The following is a 13,418-nucleotide window of genomic DNA, read 5'->3' as shown; positions in this document are numbered from 1 at the left end:
ATCCCCTGGGGAGTTCAACTCCTCAGAGATTAAAGTCATGCAGATTTCAGACAGGATTTTCCCCTATTTTTCCCCACCTCAGCCCAACCAATTTGCAAACATTTGAAAGGCAAATAATGTCAAGTGCTGGAGAGCCTTGGGCTGGGAGCTGGGTCCCTCCGGCTCCTCCTCCTCTCGTGAGCTTCAGCCCGCCTAGAAGACTCACTGCAGCGGCCCTGCTGTTGGCTCTGGCACAGGGTAGGGGCTCCGGGCTCCAGGCTCCAGGCCCATCTGTGCAGGTGGAACATGGGAGCCCCAGGAACAGCCCCGGCAGCGGTCACAGAGGAAGCAGTCTGGAGAGCAGGGGAGCCAGCCTGGAGAAAATCTCACACACACAGAATGCACGTGCACACATCTGTGCAACACACATGCGGAATACATAAACACACAACATGTGCACACAGGCACAGCATGCATGCACACACACACATATATAACTCATAACCTATGTATACAACCAATGACATTTGACACATGCATGCAGAACACATATAAGCACAACACAGTCACACACACTCTCTCTCTACCCCTAACAACAGCAAATCCCTCTCCTCTCCATCTCCCCCTTCCCCTCCCCCTCTTTTCTGAATTGTGGGACCAAGGAATGAGATACATTTACACACCAGCATGGCTGTGGAAGGGACAGGGAGGGAGGAGGGGTGAGACTGGGGTTAGGGTAAACTATAACAAAACAAATAAGCAAAGGCACTGTGCCAACAATTGGCTCCCGTGGGCGAGCCAGCCATGTGATTAGCAGGACTTCCTGCTCTCCGTGGGGGGAGAGGAAGTGGCAGGGACTCCCAACTCTGTGTCTGGCCCTGAAGGTGCTCTGAGCCCTCCAGGGTGCAAGGCCACTGCCCTGGGTAGGTTTTGGGCCACCCTGCCCCTGTGGGCACCTGTCTCCGCAGGCCGCAGGGCAGGAAGGATAGGAAGGAAGTCTCTCCCTGCGGGGGGGGGGGGATGGTGGGTGGTCTGCAATCTCCCCCTCCCCCCTGACGCCCTCCTCCTGGTATGGCTGTCGGCTGGGTGTCCAGCTGGGTAGAGGAGAGCCCCACTGGGCAAGCGGCCCCCTAGCATGTCGCTCTGGCTCTGGGAGCTGGAAGGGCCAGTAGACACCACGGTGGGTGGGACGCGCCCCCCCTTTCAGAGGGTTTAGCAGCAGCAGGTGGGCTGCCAGAAGGACCAGCTGGCCCCAGCTGCCTGTCAGCAGGACAGCTCAGGACAGGACAGAGACCGTGAGAAGGGGCTTTCCCTTGGCTCCGGACAGCCCCACGTCTGTCTAGCCCACGGCAGGCTGCGGCCCCTCCTGGTGGAAATGAGGCTTAGCCTTCACAAGGCAGTTCCCACAGGTAGACAGGGAGCAGGGGGGGCTGGGGCGGGGAGGGAGAGCAGGGGGAGCAAGAAGCTATAAAGCAGTCCAGGTAGCACAGAGCCAGCGCCTAGCTTCCTTTCCCATGTCCCCAGCCCAGCACTGAGTCACTGCCTAGGCTAGCTCCCTCCATGCTAAGCATTATATATATATATATATATATATATATATATGATAGATGAGGAAACTGAGTCACAGAGTGACCTTACCCAGGTCACAGAGCTGAGCTTTGGGCCCAAAGCCAGCTGGCTGCCTGTAGACATGATTCTCAGATGCTGTTCTTGGCTGCCTGAGACAGGCAAAGAAAGGCTTTGAGGCATGAGGACGGGGGGGGGGGGGGGGGGAGGATACTCCAGATCTCAGGAGCAAGGTCACCTGAAGGACATTGATGTGTACACACGGCTGGGCTTCACAGCTGTTTTGTGTCTCCAGGCCCCAGGCCCTTTGCATGTGTCCTCAGCTCTGCTTTTTTCCCCTCTTCTGCGATGTGGGCTCAATTGTCATTGCTGTGGGGAAGGCTCTGATTGATCTCATTGAAGAAGTTAAAGTAAACTCATTGTGTGTGCCAGTATGGAGCTTGAACTCAGAGCCTGGGCACTGTCCCTTACTTTTTGCACTCTACCATTTGAGCCAGAGCTCTGCTTCCTGCTTTCTTGGTGGTTAATTGGAGTCTCATGGACTTTCCTGGACTGGCTGTGAACTGTGATCCTCAGGTCTCAGACTTCTGAGTAATCACAGGCATGAGCCATCAGTGCCTGGCTAAAGTAAAATCTTTTAAAGGGGTAGTTTGGAGACTTTTTTTTTTCAAAGTGGGCTAACAATCTTATTTAGCTCATCAATTTATGGGGGAGTGGAATGATAGGAAATGGCTGATTTACAAGGGACCAGCAAGATGTGAAAAACATACTCGGAAAACAATCTGGACTCGGGACACAGGTGGGCAGTAACACGGACGGGTCTGCCGCAGATGCCCCGTGGCGGGCCACCCAGGACGAGTGGGCTGCACCCCTGCCCGCAGCGCCTGCCCCTCCAGGGAGACAGAAACCCTGTGTGTCTCTATCCATCTTCCATAGCTCTCAGGCTCCGAGCAGCTGGACACCAGGGAAGGCCCATAATTCAGATAAGCCAGGGAGGGTCCGCCAGACCTCTGTCTAAGAAAGTCCATCCAGAAAGCGCTGGAGAGGAAGGAGCTGAGGCCTGAGCTCAGACTGCCGGCATCAGACCTGCCCTGGGGCTGGAGAGAGGCCCCGAGTGGCCTCAGGTGCATTTGAGCCGAGGCCAGGTCTCCCGGGAGCCTGCTCCCTTCCAGGATCCTGGGAGGCTCCACCCTGTGCTGGGCTTGTCCGGGAGGCTCAGTCTGGGCCACGGAGTTTATGTATTTGCCTCCCTGGGAAGTCACACAGCAGTCTTCCTTGAAGAATTCCAGCGCTTGCATTGCGCAGCTGGGACGTCCATAGCCAGGGAGGAGGTGGCCACTTCAGCACGGGCTGCCGTTGGTTAATCACGCCCTGCATCTGTGAGTGCAGGCGTGTGAATGCATGGGTGCCTGTATGCACACATGTGTGAGTCCCCATGTGTGTGCATGCCTCTGTGTGCGTGTGTGTGTGCACGATGTGTGTGGGTATCTGCGAATGTGCGTGCATGTCCCTGTACATGTGTGCATGCGATGCATACATGAACACACGGGTGTGTGTGAGTACCAGCATACATACATCCGCACGCATGCATGCAGGTGCCCACGTACATGCATGTGTGTGGGTGCATGTGGAACACCTCACGTCTGGTGATGAGTATGTCTACACCATCACACGCACTGCACCTCTTTACCTCCAGAGCATCACCAAGATGCAGATGGCTGATCCAGGAGGAGGACTGTAGTCAGGGTGGGGAGCTCCCCCTGGGGAAGGCCCAGCATGGGGAGGCCAAAGGAGTCTCTGGGGCCTTGGCTGGCTGTTCAGGGCACATAGCAAGTCCTGTGGCCAGGCCTTCCGTAACATTGAAGCGATTGATTTTTTGCTACACCTTGGCTTTGCCGTACTTTTGTTGCGGGGATTTAATATGCCATTGGTATTCAGAAGCTCGCTTCTGCCTTCCACCCTTCAGAAGAGCAGGGGCTGGTTTCTAGCAAACAGAACCCATAGGATGTGTGTTATGGTCTGTATACAAGCAAGCAGTGCACACGCACACACACAGACACACACACATAGGAGCACTTATTTTAAATAAATGAGTCCTATGACCGAGGGCCTGGCAATGCAGGGAGAGTGGATAGAGCAGGCTGGAGTCTGCACGCAGAAGCCGCCCCTCTGGGAGGGGCCTTTGTCTTTTCCTTTAAGGCATCATGGCTTGGCTGAAGCCGACCCACAGAAGACAGGAGTGTGTGCTGTAGTCAGAGTCCATGGCCTGCAATGTCCAGAGTCTGACCAACAATCTGGGCACCATGGCCCAGAAAGATGATACATGGAAGTAAACCACCCAGCATTCCCCACCATGAGAGGACCACAGACCCCCACCACGAGATTCCCTACAGACCACCACACCACGAGAGAGACCACAGACCCCCACCATGAGATTCCCTACAGACCACCCCACCATGAGAGGACCACAGACCCCCACCACGAGATTCCCTACAGACCACCACGCCACGAGAGAGACCACAGAACCCCACCATGAGAGAGAGGTCCACCAGGTCCCCACACCAGGAGAGAACAGTCCACAGAATTCCCAGGTAAGCCTCAGGTCCACTCTGGGCCTTCCAGAGTGAGACTGTGAAAGCCAGGCAGCTTTCCTGGCTCACTCAAGGGTGCCTGAGCCGTGTGACTCTAGTTCAGCTCCTCTCGGAAGGAATCAGCCTCCTGCCTGGACCAGGACCGGGACCCAGCCAGGACCTTTGGCCTGGGGCCCTGTCAGCTGACGGGGCTCTGCCTGGCTCTGCCCTTCCCCCCCCCCCCCCCCCCCCCCGCAGTCAGTCCGGGATTCTGCAAATAGGAACCTCAGTGGCCAAATCTCCGCGCCCGCGCCTGGCTCCAGGAAGGAGCGGAGCCTGGGTTGGCAGGGTGGGCAGGAGGAGGCCGCTGTAGCTCCGCTCGCCTGGAAACGGGCCTGCCCGGCACACAGGCTTTTCCGCTCACGGCCCTTTACCTCCCGCAAGCACAGACCAAAGCCAGTATTTTCAGGTCTTTATTGAGTCCTACACTTCCTCTTCTGTGATTTATGTTCCCGGGGATGAGTTTTATGTGAAACATTCTCCAAGCTCCCCGTGAGATAAAAGACAGCCCCTGCTCTGGCGCGGCGGAGCCTGCGTCTGGCTCTCATAGATCTTCATCGCTCTCTGCTTCTGGGCTCCGGCCTCCCACACAGGCCCCAGAAGCCAACCCGCCTCATCCTGCCGGGCGCCGCCTGAGCCTGGCGTGTGCGCCATGAATCCCAGCCCCTCTTTGGGAGTGGGCCCTGAGGGTCTCCTCTCCACAAGTGGGGTCCCCCCTTGCTCTCCCTTTCCTGCCCAGCCACCTCTCACCCTACAGCCTGAGCCTGCAGTGACCTTAGCACGCCCTCAGCTCCGGTGACCCCAGTCCCCCCTTCTCCAGGGCTGTGTCCCCTTTGCTCCAGCTCACAAGAGTCCCGACTACACGTGGTGCATTTCCAGTGACCGCCAGGCTCCTGGGGTCGCAGCCCCATTCTTGTGGGAATCTCCAGGGCCGCCCCCCCCAACACACATACTCATACTTGGCACGGAGTGTGTCAGCTTGCTGGTGAACGTCCCTGTATCCACAGAGCAATAAAAGAGAGCAAAAGTAGCTCCAGCCGCTCTCCCCCCACCATGCACGGTTTGTGTGTGAAATGTCCCAGTCTAACTGGGGGAAAGAGGAGAAGGCTCTGAAAGCGTCCTCCCGTCTTCCCTGGGGTGCTGGGGCAGCCATGGGGGCCGAGCCAGCCACACAGAGCAGGCCTGGCCTTCCGTGCTGCTCACTCGCTGGCTCTTCCAGGCCCGGCTGCAGTCCGTGTCCAGCCCCGCCCTGCCTCCCCAGGCTCCCTGTAATTGGCCTGAGGATTTCACACTCTGGAGCCGGGCTGGTGCTTGTTTTGGCTGGCTGGGTGCACGCAGCCCATCCTCGCCGGCCGGGGTTGCATAACTGTGAGGTATCCACTTACAGCAAGGCCCGGGCAGCCAGCAGCCGTGGAAAAGCTTCCCTGCAAGGCACCGCTCCACCAGGCCTGGGTGGGGTCTCTCCTGCCTCCTGGGCCTTGGGCAGTATCTCTGCCACCAGGAGCCCCGGGCTTCCGGAGCCAGGAGTGGCCACCTCTGGTCAGAGTTGGCCCGCTTGGTCGTGGCCCTCCACCCACTGATCACCCCCACCCCCAAGGTCCCAGTCACCACCAGCACTGCCAGAGCACTGTGGGCCTCGGGTCAACAAACAACTATGGGGGGCTGGGGGAGCAAATCCAGGAAATGGCCTGCTGGACACGCCTGCCGCCAGCCCAGCCCTGGATGCCCCCTCCTCCCCCAGAACATAGCCCGGCTTCCTAGCCCTTTTGCCCCTTGGACGTGGCTCATCTGGCTTAGGTGTGAAGATGTCCCAAAGCCCTGGGCCCACACTGGCTGCAGCCAGAAGGTGGGGTGAGGGAAACGAGAGATTTGAATAATGGGAGAAAGTTATTATGTCTTCGTGTGAGCTGGAGCCCGGCCGCCGTCCCCCATGGGTGTGATAACTAGGGACGTCTTACGTTTCCCTGCTCAGAGCCAGGGAGTGCTGACAATACCCTCATTGTTCCCGGCTGGGCATTGTCATCGGATGACGGCCCCTAAGACACAGCCACTGAGCCCTGGATTAGCACGCACCGCAGCACCGTGGACATTCACAGGAAAGACAAAAGCTGAGGCTGGATTAGAAAGTGAACTCGGAGGAGGGAAATGGCCACTTGCAACGGATGGCTTTGCACAAATGTCTGGTGACAGCTCCACCCACAGCCGGATAGAGCTGTGCTGGGGAGCCCGGGTCCCAGAAGCTTGGAGGCGGCTACAGACTGGAGTTTCTTTGCCTGCGGCAGGTAGAAGGCTGGCACTAGGGCGGCACTGTGCTGGGCACACCTCCAGAGGGAACCTCCCGGGTCAGAGCATGCAAGGGACCCAGGCCCTGCCCTAAAAGCCAGGCACCCTTCCAGGAGATCTGCCCCTGCCTTGGAGCTAGTGAGCAGCTACCTGCGGGAGGGGGGGGCTCCCCAAGCAGCTGGCCATGACGAGGTCAGCTGGTCCCAGTGCATCCTGGGATTCCCTTGTAGAAGATGAGGCCTCTGCAAAGAACTGTCTTAGTGAGGGATGGAAGATGCTGTCCACAGATGCCTGCCGCACCCCCAGAACCTCGTGTTCCACTGCTAGGCAGCCCCCCCATCCCGTGCCGCTGAAGGGATGGAGACCACCTCTGAGTCAGAGAGGGGTGGGCAAGGGGCCCAGGCCTGGCCTCCCGGGGAAGGACCTGGGCTTGCCTGCCGAGCATGGGGCTGCCCGTGTGGGCTGGTTTCTGCCACAGCCCCATGCTCTTCTCTCCTGTGTTGCTCACTAGCCCGGCCTGCATTCGCACCCACGTCCCTCTCTATGGAAGCGGATGAGCTCTGTTATACTTGAACTTGGGGCTCAGCCCTGCCTCACTGCCCTGGAACGCAAAATGGGAAACCCTGAGCCACCTTGTGTCCCACCACGTTTGGAGGAGGAGGCATGGAGGGGCTGCAGGTTCGAATTCAGGAGAGATTTCCCTGGTCAGGCGCCTCGCGGCTGAGGGCAGGGGCAGCCCTGGAACGTGCCGGGAAATTCCAGGTTTGTCCACGGACTTGGGCTGAGCCCGGAGCCGCCTCCTGTGGCCCCCTGGAGTCCTCGTGGACTTGCGGCTGCACTTGGCTCCTCTTCAGGGCCCAGGGATGGACTCCTGCGACCTTGCCTGACCTTGATCAAATGAAGTAACTAGGGTCTGCAGCTGGCCTCTTCCTTGGACAGTGTGACTTCTGAGGCAGGCGCGGCCAACCTTTCCTCTTCCTCCCCCACAAACTCCTCCAGTCCAGTAGGAGCCTGTCCTCAACACCCCGGCCATTCTCACCCTGTTCCTGGCTCCCAGGGAGTCCCTGCCGTGTTGTATGGGTGGAGAAATGGAGTCCAGGAGCTGCTGGAGCCAGCCAGCAAGGTCTGGACAGTTCAAGGTCAGACAGAAGCTTTCTCCTTGTGAGGGCCAGCCCAGCCCCACACCCCAAATCTCTTACCTTAGCACCCCTCAGACTGAAGCAGGGTCAGACTGCCGATGAGAAGAATGAACTGCAGCTCCTTCCAGTCCCCGCCATCGCTGGCTGACCCCTCTAAGCCTCCCACTCCCCACAGAAGCCCAACCCTTAAGCCAGCTTGGTTATGATGCTCCTGCTAGCCACTGCTTGGGGAGTCTGCCTTCTCTCTATTCCCCACAACACTCTAAGATGCAGTACTGACTGAAGGAGACTCACAGGTCAGAAAAACACCATCGCCACCATAAACATCGCCACCATTATCACCATCATCACCACCAGGATCACTGCCACCATCACTATCATCACCACCACCACCACAATCATCACCACCACCACCACGATCACCACCACCACGATCACCACCACCACCACCACGATCACCACCACCACCACCACGATCACCACCACCATCACTATCACCACCACCACCACGATCACCACCACTACACACTATCACTACCACCACCACGATCACCACCACCATCACCATCATCACCACCACGATCATCACTATCATCACCACCACCATCACTATCACCACCACCACGATCACCACCACGATCATCACTATCATCACCACCACCATCACTATCATCACCACCACCACCACGATCATCACTATCATCACCACCACCATCACTATCATCACCACCACCACCACCACCATCACTATCATCACCACCACCACGATCACCACCACCACCACCATCACTATCATCACCACCACCACGATCACCACCAACCACCACCACGATCACCACCACCACCACCACCACCATCACTATCATCACCACCACCATCACTATCATCACCACCACCACCACGATCACCACCACCACCACCACGATCACCACCACCACGATCACCACCACCACCACCACGATCACCACCACCACCACCACGATCACCACCACCATCACTATCATCACCACCACCACCACGATCACCACCACCACCACGATCACCACCACCATCACTATCATCACCACCACCACCACGATCACCACCACCACCACCACGATCACCACCACCATCACTATCATCACCACCACCATCACTATCATCACCACCACCACCACGATCACCACCACCATCACCATCATCACCACCACCATCACTATCATCACCACCATGATCACCACCACCATCACTATCACCACCACCACCATCACTATCATCACCACCACCACCATGATCACCACTACCATCACTATCATCACCACCACCACGATCACCATCACCATCACTATCATCACCACCACCATCACTATCATCACCACCACCACGATCACCACCACCATCACTATCATCACCACCACCATCACTATCATCACCACCACCACCACCACGATCACCACCACCACCACCACGATCACCACCACCATCACTATCATCACCACCACCACGATCACCACCACCACCACCACGATCACCACCACCATCACTATCATCACCACCACCATCACTATCATCACCACCACCACGATCACCACCACCACCACCACGATCACCACCACCACCACCATCACTATCATCACCACCACCACGATCACCACCACCATCACTATCATCACCACCACCATCACTATCACCACCACCACCACGATCACCACCACCACCACCACGATCACCACCACCACCACCACGATCACCACCACCACCACCACGATCACCACCACCATCACTATCATCACCACCACCACCACCACGATCACCACCACCATCACTATCATCACCACCACCACGATCACCACCACCACCACCACGATCACCACCACCACCACCACGATCACCACCACCATCACTATCATCACCACCACTATTGCCGTTGCTACCACAGCACCTTCCACCTCCTTACTGTTGGGCGGGCCAGGGGTTGCATCCCACTACCACAGGTGGAGCTGAAGCAGTATAGCCTTAATTGGTGTCACATGATCCCATTGGGTCTCATAGCGGGGTGGAGGATGGGCACTGGGATGGGTTATGGTGGACATCCGCTCAACTTCTCTTTCTGCTAAAACCAGGGAAGTGGGCTTGAGGAGGTAAGGTCTTCCCCACAAGGCATTTTGTCAGGCTAAATCTTTTGGTCTGATTTTCCCCCTTCCCTTTCCCCCTTTTTCCTTCTCCCTACATCCCTCACTCCCTCCTCTCCCATCAGCCTGGGGTAGATACCACTGTAGTATGAGTGGCAGATACCACTCATAGCGTGTTTCTTCCGGTCTTAACAGTACATTCTTCTGTATGTGTGCGTACAAATGTGCCATCCATACACAAATGTCCAGGCCAATGTCATTGTTTTCATCCCCCAAACAAAGGCAGGGGGAAAGAGGCAGATCATTTGGGAAGAGCGCTGTACTTTCTGGTTCTCTTCTAGTAATATTTGGGAAGAACTCCTTAGGACCTATGTTAGAAATATTCCCTTCACGTATAACTCACTCAGCAGTTAGTTTGGAAGCCGTGAACTGCATTTCCAGTAGATTCTAGAAACATCGCAATCACCCAAGAGAAGTGTGGAGAGAGCCCTGGCCTGCCAGCTCCAGGCGCACTCCCTGTGCCCAGGATGGCAGTGTTGTCCTGCGGCCTGCCAGGACACAGCAGAGGGGAGCAGCATTCCCTGCCCCCACTGACCAGGGCCCCAGCACGGCCAGAGGCCCTGGTTTGAAATGCTGATTCCAGGCCTAGGCCTAAGGCCCAGGGCTCTACCTTCAGAACACATGGTGGGTAGAGGCAGGCCCTGGGAGCCTGGCCCAGGGCTCAGGGCTCTCCAGGCTGGGAAAGGAAGCTGGTGTGTGTGGTAGAACCACAAAACCAGCCCCCCTCGTCCCGGTCAGAAATAATCCTGTCGCCCGCAACCAAGCCACACAGAGCCAGACGTGCCATGGTTTTGTGCTTTATTGAACACCCAGCTGAAGCTGCGGTTCACCTCACGTCCCGCAGGTCCCCCCCCCGTGAGCCACGCTGCGGCCCCCGTGCTCCTTCAGAAGCACCTCCTCTGCACCACGGACGTCCCAAACTCCTTGAAGTCCGAGGCGGTGACCCACATCTGCTTGAAGCTGCTCAGAGAGGTGACAATGGAAGCCCCGATCCACGTAGAGAACCAGCGGTCGGGGGGCGCGGTGATCTTGATGGGGGTCCCTTTGGCCGCCAGCTGCTCCAGCTCCCTCAGCAGCCGGTCGTCCAGGCCCTGGAACAGCGTGCTGCCCCCAGACAGTACAATCTCCCCGAAGAGCGTCTTCTGAATGTCAGCATCACATTTCGTGATGCTGGTGGACACCATCTTGGCCAGCCCTGGGTTCTGGATGCCCAGGTGCTCGGGTGAGAAGAGGGCCTCAGGCGCCTGGTACAGCTGGTCCCCGATGTAGATGATGCTCCCATCGGGAAGCTTGTACTCCCTCAGCACCTCCTCCGCCCGCCGGGAAATCTCCTTTTCAGGCTCCAGGGCCACATAGCACAGCTTCTCCTTGATGTCATCAACCAAGGTCTTGTCCAGCGAGCACGGGAAGGTCCGCCCACTGGCCAGGAGGAGCCGAGTGAGGGACTCCGTGATGTCCTTGCCCCCCACGTAGAGTTTGCTGACCGCATGAGGCAGGGAGTAGCCCTCAAAGATGGGGACGGTGCAGGTGACCCCATCCCCACTGTCCACCACCAGGCCTGTGACGCAGGCAGAGGCGTAGAGCGCCAGCACAGCCTGGTCCGACAGGTAGAAGGCCGGTACCTGGAAGCTCTCAAACACCATCTCGGCCATCTTCTCTCTGTTCTCCCTGGGGTTGAGGGAGGGCTCCGTCATGAGCACCGGGCGGTCGCTTGGCTTCACACCCAGCTCCCACTCGAACAGGTGCTTCCACAGCTTCTCCATGTCCTCCCACCCCGTGATCAGGCCCCGCTGGATGGGCCGGTGCAGGTGCAGGGCCTCCTGCTTGTACAGGGCTTCCTCCCCGACGAAGTACTTCTTCTGGTGGGCCTCCGTGGAGGGCATCTTGAACTTGGGGTGTCCCACGACGGAGCTGATAACATGGCGAGGCCCGATCTCTCCCGACAGCCCCGCTTTGCAGAGTCCAGACCCGTTGTCGAAAATCACGGCCGGAGAATCTAATACGTGTGGGTTAAACATGTCTGCAGCATTCTCTTCTGAACGTCACCAAAATAAAGATGGGCCTTCTCTGGTCACTGTGTGTCACGGATTCCACGGTTCCTGGAGGCCGAAGTGGGGGGGGGGCGGGGTGCTCCCAGGCAGGGCTGGCAGGCGGGCTGTCTCCAGTGCCTTCCTAGGAGGCCTCCATGCTCCTCCTGGCTCTTCTCCTCTCAGAGGGCTCCCGCCCACAGGGCCTTTTGTAGGGTGACTGGCCCGCAGGTAACAATCTTGCCAAGGTAACCATTGTTCTCACAGCTCTTGGGGGCGGGGCTCTGGGCCCCTGGTCTTCCTGTAGGGTGCTAAGTGGAGGAAGCCCCCCAGTGGAGCTCATAAGCCTGTGATCTCACCTGAGAATTACCAGGCCAGGTTCTGAGCCCCTCTCTGGGCCCTGAGCCTCACTGTGTGTAATGACAGCATTTCCCGTCACCCCTTGGGTGCCCCCCCCCGAGCCCTGTTTGGAGAGGTGACTTCCACTAGGCACTCAGAACATTTTATTTTGTTCAGACTCCTCCAGGAAGCCCTGGGTGATTTCTCCTCCTCCGCTCTTATCGGCTTTTGTTCCCTGTCCAGAGAACAGAGCCTCCTAAAATGGTGAATCTATCAGACGCACACCTGCCTCCTCTGGCCTCGGTCAGGGGCCTCTCTGTAGACGCTGAGGTGTTGGCTCAGACCCACAGCCCACAGCCCACAGCCCTGGGAACCCAGCAGCTGGCTCAGGAAGACGCAGCCCCCACCAGATCCGGGGCGTGGTGCAGTCAAAGCTGGATGAGGCTCGTGCAGGAATGACCAGCCGTGGAGGGTTGACGCACATGACCGTGGCCCCGCGGCTGGGATGGCGGTGCCGGCCATGCCCCTGGGAGGGCCACGGCAGTGCTCGCTGGGTGCTGAGCCCCGGCTCAGCCTGGGCGTGAAGTGGCAGCTTCCCCAGGGTCTCCCCGTCCACCCCTGCACACAGTCAGGCACAAGCTAGATTCTCTCTCCATCTGGAAAGGTCTGCTGACTCTCAGGCCTGGTGCTCAGGACCTGTGGCAGACCCTGGAGCAGGAGGCACTTAGAGAGGTGGCTGTGCACATTGAGGCCACACACTGGTGTCCTGCTTAATATCGCCTGGGTCCCTGGGGTCCTACACCCACGGCCGGAGGGCGGCTCAGCCCCCAGCCCGTGCTGGTGGCTGTGGTGACAGGTGGGCACCGTGATGATCCAGGTTGGTGACCCAGCCTTCCGGACACTGCCCTCAGTGGGGCAGTCCCGGCCCTGGAGGGGCCCCCTGTGCCCGCAAAACCCATCAGGGCCTGTTATCTATCTAACCCCAATCCTCCACGGCCTGGTTGTGCCATCATCAGCATTTGTGGAGGGTCTGCTGAGACTTGGGGGGGGCTGTGACATTTAGGGGCATTGTCCCTGGGGAGCTGCTGTGGAGGAGGGGGAGGCAGAGGGCGGCGACAGCGTTCCTGGCTGCTCACGTCACAAAGGAGCTGTGTGTGAGCTCAGTTCTCGAGGTTGCCCAGCCCTTCGGGGGCTGTGCTCCGAAGATGTCTAGATTCAGACAGAACGTGGTTCCTGGCGGGAGGGGCAGAGGGCCTTTCTGGTGAAGTGCGTGGCCCTCTCCTG

At 58.2% G+C, this 13,418-nt stretch overlaps 1 protein-coding gene across 1 annotated transcript; it reads right to left on the bottom strand.

Moving 5' to 3' along the window:
* Positions 1 to 10,549: 10,549 nt before the first annotated feature.
* On the bottom strand, positions 10,550 to 12,086 carry Actrt2 (actin related protein T2). The gene has a single exon (XM_070037169.1). It carries the CDS (start codon positions 11,784 to 11,786, stop codon positions 10,653 to 10,655), a length of 1,134 nt encoding a protein of 377 aa, XP_069893270.1. The 5' UTR covers positions 11,787 to 12,086; the 3' UTR covers positions 10,550 to 10,652.
* Between the last annotated feature and the right edge of the window lie 1,332 nt (positions 12,087 to 13,418).

The sequence above is a fragment of the Dipodomys merriami genome, unplaced genomic scaffold, assembly GCF_024711535.1.
Source record: "Dipodomys merriami isolate MVZ:Mamm:240054 unplaced genomic scaffold, mDipMer1.0.p SCAF_28, whole genome shotgun sequence".
NCBI lineage: Eukaryota > Metazoa > Chordata > Mammalia > Rodentia > Heteromyidae > Dipodomys > Dipodomys merriami.
This window is presented reverse-complemented; position numbering and strand designations above follow the sequence as displayed.

Coding starts and splice junctions, on each gene's coding strand:
- Actrt2 (XM_070037169.1), bottom strand. CDS start 11,786: ATGTTTAACCCACACGTATTAGATTCTCCGGCCGTGATTTTCGACAAC.